General features: G+C 48.0%; 1 protein-coding gene across 2 annotated transcripts in view; it reads left to right on the top strand.

Moving 5' to 3' along the window:
• The first annotated feature begins 855 nt into the window (after window positions 1–855).
• The window catches only part of PEX7 (peroxisomal biogenesis factor 7), an 82,043-nt gene continuing 76,631 nt past the window's right edge, over window positions 856–6,267 (top strand). The window contains exons 1-2 of one of the 2 annotated variants that reach the window (XM_025211847.1): window positions 856–1,277; window positions 5,349–5,406. In XM_025211847.1, coding sequence (XP_025067632.1) covers window positions 965–1,277; window positions 5,349–5,406 — 371 coding nt within the window. In that variant the 5' untranslated portion in view covers window positions 856–964. The remainder of the gene's footprint in view (window positions 1,278–5,348; window positions 5,407–6,267) is intronic. The other variant, XM_006030261.3, reaches the window with a different exon arrangement.

The raw sequence follows: 6,267 nt of genomic DNA, 5'->3' as shown, positions 1-6,267 counted from the left end.
ATGGGTGTTACAATTGTTATTATAATTAGGATTTTGGTATTCAGTATGAGCCTGAAGAGCAAGACTTTACTTCCCAGAACAGAATTCACTTTCCAGCTCTGCAATAGATATCCTGTCATCTTGGCTAAATTACTTAATCTCTGTTTGTCTCTGTTTTCTCAAGTGATTTACATACTATCTTTGTTTATCCATATGTGGGTAGGATTTGATGGGGCTGGGGGGGATATGGAGTAGGGGGGTCCCAAGCAGCCCCTCTCAGGCTGGAACTCAGCCAGCCTGCAAGGGAAAACCACAGTTTCCCCCACTTTTCTCTTTTAAAGGAGAATTCATTTTTAAAGTTTGCTCCTGACCCTTTCATATATTCTTGCAACCCTCTTCTGGGTTCTGACCCATGGTTTGAGGAACACTGCCCTAGAAACTGATACTAAAGCTTCACACCCCAGCCAACCTCCCTCACCTCTCCCTCTCCCGCCCCACCAAAAAAAAGAAGAGAGAGAGAAACCTCCAAACATTTCCATCCAAGGGCTCAGGGTGCAAAGCCCCAGGGGCATCCAGTGCATGACACCTTGCTACCCTGCAGTGTTGCGAGGCAACTCACAATCCCTGCACACTCTGCAGTGCACAAGCTCAATATAAGCTGGGTGCAGCACTGCCGACTCCCTTAACTGGCTACAACTTTTGCCACCCTGTGACTCCCCAAGCTGGGCTTGCTTCCCACTCCCTCGCTCAGTTTGGGAGGGCAGGAAAGCTGGATGCAAAGCTATTGGATGTAACAATTTGAGCTGATCTAATAAAAGATATCAGATTTACCCAAAGACCCTTATCTACCTACGCCCTTAGACCAACACGGCTGTAACCTACACGCCTGGTTACAAAGCCCCGCACCCAGCAGCACAGCCAGGAGAAGACGCTGAGTGGAGACAGTCCCAGCCCCGCCTTCCCCGTCCTTTTGCCCAGACCCAAGATGGCGCCTGCGCGGCTTCGGCCCAATCCCGACACTTCCGGAGCAGCGGGAGGCGGGGGCGCTGCGCCTGCGCAGTGGTTCGCGGCTGTCCCGGGCGCAGCGGCTGGCTCGGTGGCCATGCAGCAGGGCGGGGGGAGTGTGGCGCGTTCGCAGGCGTTCAGGTTGCCAGGGAGACATGGCTACGCGGTGGAATTCTCGCCCTACCTGGCGGGGCGCGTGGCGTGCGCCACCTCGCAGCACTACGGCATCGCAGGTGAGCACGGGCAGGTGGCAGTAGGGGGCAGCAGCAGGGACGGCGGGGCTGAGGATGAAGGTAAGGAGGGGCTGCCTGACTGTGTGAGGGGCCCGGCAAGGCAGTAGGCTCCCTGGGGAAGCGGTGGCATCTCCATGAAGTCCAAGATTTGTGGGTCTCAGCCTTTTTGTACCATACCCATTTGTGGCCAGCCCCGATCCAGGCCCCAGCCCCGCCAGTGTGTGAGGTACAAGGGGGCTTGAGCTCTGCCAGCCTGTAAGGGAAAAGCCGTGTTTCCCCACACTTTCCTCCTTTAAAGGAGGAAAACATTTTTAAAGTTTTTTGATGTGTTTTTTAAAGTGTGTTTGGGATCCTTTCATATATTCCTGTGACCCACTTTTGGGTCCTGACCCACAGCTTGAGAAATGCTGTCCTAGACAATGGAGGTGAAAGGGACCTCAGGAGGTCATCTAGTCCACCCCCACCGCTCAAAGCAGGGCCATCCCCAACCATCTTTTCTCAGCCGAGGCTTTGTCTCCCCAGGGCTTAGAAACCTCCCAGGATGGAGAGTCCACAGCCTCTCTGGGTAACTTGTTCCAGTGCTTCACCACCCTCTGCATGAGAGTTTTTCCCAATATCTAATCTAAACTTTTCTTGCTGTAACTTGAGCCCATCGCTCCTTGTTCTGAGAACACTCAGAACAGTCTGGATCCATCCTCTTTGGACCTCCCTTCAGATAGTTGAAGGCTGCAATTAAACCATGTCTCCGTCTTCTCTTCTCCAGATTAAATAAGCCCAGTTACCTCAGGCCTTCTTCAGAAGTCATGTGCCCCAGTCCCCTCACCATTTTTGTTGCTCTCCGCTGGACTCTCTCCAATTTAATGCATTGCATTTAGAAATAAATTCTTGTATAGACTTGTCTAAGCTGTATTTTCTTCTCTCTTTGCATTATCATCAGTTGGCCTCATTGTGTGTGGAAGAACTCTCAACTATACTGCAAGTATTTCTGCGTATCAGACCATGCTAGACTGTTAGCTGCTGATTCCAGAAGCAGAACAGAAAATAGGTGAATAAGAGAAACAGAGTTACCTTGATAAAATAGCCTGCTTACAGTTCCTCTTTATGCACACATGTGCATCTACCCTCTCTATTTGCCTTTGTGACTACAGCTGCACACTGTCTGTCATGAGAAGCTTTCAAGAGCAGGTGTGGCAAGCACTTGGCTGAGATGGTCCTGCCTTGAGCAAGGGGCTGGACTAGATGGCCCTGTGAAGTCCCTTCTAGCTCTGCTTTCCTATGATCCCCTAATTCGTAAGAAGGCTGTTTAGGCCTCCGGCTGCACCAGCTTATAAGTAGAGGATCCTGAAAAAGATCCCTGGTAGGAGCCCAACAAGACTGGATCCACTGAAATTAGTAGGTGACTGGTTTAAAACTAACAAGAGAAAGTCCTTTTATTTTATTTTTTTACACCATCTTGTGAAATTCATTGCCCCGGGGGTGGCAGAGGCAGAAAGCAGAGTCAGGTTCAAAAAAGGAACAGGTTAAATTTGTGGATGATTCAGCTGTTGATGGCCTATTGAACCGAATGGTTGGAGATGTTTCCTTTGGCATCTCTAAACCAGTAATGGTGGATGCCAGGGAGGGTATTGAAAAGGGGATGGATCACTCCAGAGAGAACCAGTTCAGTGCTCTCCTTCTATAGCATCCATTTCTGCCACTGTTGGATATGGGCCTTTTGATGTGTCGTTCCAGAATGTGGGCCAAAGCCCACCAAGTAGAGCTATAAGCCCCCATTGATGAGGGTGGCCGCTAAGGGCACATCACTGATTGCTTGGGACAAATAAAAGATATAACTGTCAGAGACAGACTATTGGGAGAGGTGGACCATTGATCTGACCCAGTACAGCACTTCTTGTGTTCTTATGATGGTTACAGAGCTGGGCGTGCTGCACATAGAAGCCTGAACCTGTACAACCTCACACCGCTTCTTTTCTGCACAACAAATGAAAGAAGAGCCACAAAGCATAACAAAACCTATTTGCTATTTTTTATTCCTCCCATTCAGACAGGAAATAACTGCAATGAGCCAATGTCTTTCCCTCAAATGCCAGCACAAGTTACTAAGCTTTAATATATGCATATGCTCACATTTTAAATACCCTTAGTATAGTGTAAATGTAATGTGCAACTTCACATGCAGATGTGTGCCTTCTGAAGTCTGGGTGAAACAACTTGCTTCTAAAGAGTTAGTTTGGCATGCTTTGTTAGATTCATGACTGAGGGCCCAGTCCTGCCTTGAAATCAATTGCTGCTTGCCCCTTTCACTGAAGTGGAAGCAAGAGGGCTGCTGCTCTTTTTGTGTTGTGGTTCATCTATAATTACCATGATAGAGGAGAGTCTATATACCAAACTGAATGTAAAATCTTTTTACTGTATTTACTATGGAACCAAAATAGCTCACATATTTCCATCTCTTCACAAAGTTGCTTTAGTAAAAAGCTTTTGTTAGCTGCAAATGCATCATCAGACTCCTAAATTGTGTACATCTTGTCAACATCTTCCAAAACTTCTGTGATTTCCCCCCTTTTTTGTTGCTTCTGCGTTATGCCGATGTGATTTGTTTTATTTCTTTTTTCTAATGGGTGATGGTCAGTTTCAGAAAGTGACCTTCACATTTGTCCATGTCCCTGAGCCTTGGTGCCAGCTTTGCCTTTGTCTCCCTCCTAACCAGATTTTTTTCTGTGTTTTTTCGCTGTTGCTGGTAAAAAGGTATCTGGGAATCCCATGCCACAGGGTTTTGTTGGTTGCCAGTTGGGGCCAGGAAGAAACTGAGTATTGTTTCTTGTAGTTTTGCTTAAGAGTTTAGAGTTATAATGGGAGGGAAGAAGGGTTCTTCAGTGTCTGTGAATGCAGACTTAGTGGCCTGTGGGGGCCACTTCCAGTCCTATATTCCAATCCAGAAAGATCTTCTCAGGGGAAAAATAAGTTTGTGATGGCAGTATGCTTGAGTAGCTTAAAAAGTAGTCTGATGTGCAGGGTAAATACATCGGAAGAAAAAAGTTTTCTCTATTCTTAGCAGAGGTAGGTCCCAGCTCCCTTCTTGTAGTCCCATTGCCAGATTGGGGTTTTACCTAGTCTTGTAAGAACAGTATGTGAACATGTTCAGACACAAATGTGCTTTTTTTTTCTATTTATGAGCATCTCTCTCCTATATGTATGGTTTTCTTTTGCGTCCCATTTTCTTAGAACTGATTTCTTAGGATTGAGTGTCTCACTTCATCCCCAGTAAGTTTTAGCTTTATCAGATCTGAAGGGCTGTAGTATTCTGTCCCGTATATTCTCACAGGATCTTGAAAAATTCTGTACTAGTATATCTGTGACGTAAGGCTTCTCCGAAAAATATGAGAAGTGTTTTCCTGTTTTTTTTCCCTCACGAGCTGTCCCTTTCCCCACTTTTCTAGTAGATCTTTAGAAAGCTGGTGCTAATGAACTATCTAGATCAGGGGTGGGCAAAATGGTGGATTCGGCCTGTGGCTGGACTCCATTTCCCAGCAGCCCCTGCCCACGTCACAGCAGCTGGCTTCCATGGAGACCCCAGTAACAGCAATGTTGTGACTGCGTGGGGGCAGGGTTTCCATGGAAACCAGCCCCAGCAGCGCTGTCAGGACACATGGCTGGGTGGGGAGCTGCTCATGGTTACTGGGACCAAGGCAGAGCCAGCGTGTGTGGGCAGCAGATCACGGCTCTGCCCCGGCTCCGGACCACAGTCACCAATGTAAGATCCCAGTCATGGAGCAGCTTCCTGCCCACTCACGTGCCCTGCCAGTACTGCTGGGGCCGGTCCCCATGGAAACCTTGGCCGTGCCACGGCTACTGGGGTCTCCGTGGAAACCAGCTGCAACAAAGCGGGCAGGGGCTTCTGGAAAATGGAGTCTTCCACAGGCATGATGTGTCCTGTGTGTCAGACTTTGCCCACCCCTGATCTAGATGGACATAAGTATACCCAAGCAAGTTACTTTTAACTACACTTAATTGTCCTAGTCTGTCAAGTAGGTTCATACTTCTTCCATATTTGCATTGACTGAAAACCTTTGTTTCATATTTCCCAGTGGATTAAGCCAGTTGGTGGTTTGTTCTGCTTTGTTGTTGCAGGTTGTGGGACACTAGCAGTGCTAGAACAAAATGAAACTGGGATTGGTCTTCTCAGAAGGTAACACATTTTTGCTTATTAAAATGGAAAGATTTGTGTTATAGCCTGTCATGCAAAGACTGACCAGGTCATTTTAGAATCTCTGTTAGGGAGTCTATACATCTTAGTACTTAAATATAAGTTGCCTTCCTTTTGTTTGCTTCTAATATTAAATATCATTTTTAAAGTTGAAAGTGACACACCACCCATGACACGCATCATTTTTGGGGTAATAGAGGAATTGGCTGTCGTACTTTGATGTTGTGTCTTCCTTCAGAACTAGTCTGTCCTCACATAGGTGCTTTCAGCTGAGCTCCCTATTGAATGAGTTTGAAGGAGTAGAGCCAGATACTAACTGTTTTGTGCGTTTCTCTGTAAGTAGAGGTGCACTGATACATTGGTCAGATATCAGCTCGGTATAGTCAAGAAAATTGACTATATCAGAAATTGGCTTTTTGTCCTAATGTGGCCAATAATATAGCTGATAAATGGGCTGTGCGTATGTGCAGCAGCAGCGCAGCACATAGGCAGTGAAGAGCACAGCTTGGCAGCATGGAGAGCTGCATATAGCTGGTAAGTCTATTGCGGTGGAAGGGGAAGGGGGAGGGAAGGGGCATGTGGGTGCAGATCAAGACACTTGCGGTGAGGGAGGAAGTGGGGCTGGGGCAGGGGCTGATGCAGGGGTAGGGGGGGCAGCTCCCACTGCTGCGCACACCACAGGAGGGCACAGCAGGGGGGAGAGAGGCATGTGCCCTGGATCTGTACATGCAGTACAGGCGGGCTGGAGGCTGGGCTCTTCCCGGCAGGGGCTGTGCCAGGCTGCACTCAGAGCAGTATGGGCGGCAGCTCTGGGAGTGGGGCTGGGCGGGGCGGGCTATGGCA

This window comes from Alligator sinensis, unplaced genomic scaffold (assembly GCF_000455745.1).
Source record: "Alligator sinensis unplaced genomic scaffold, ASM45574v1 scaffold417_1, whole genome shotgun sequence".
NCBI lineage: Eukaryota > Metazoa > Chordata > Crocodylia > Alligatoridae > Alligator > Alligator sinensis.
Note: the sequence above shows the minus strand (reverse complement) of the source record. Positions and strands in the feature narration are given on the sequence as shown.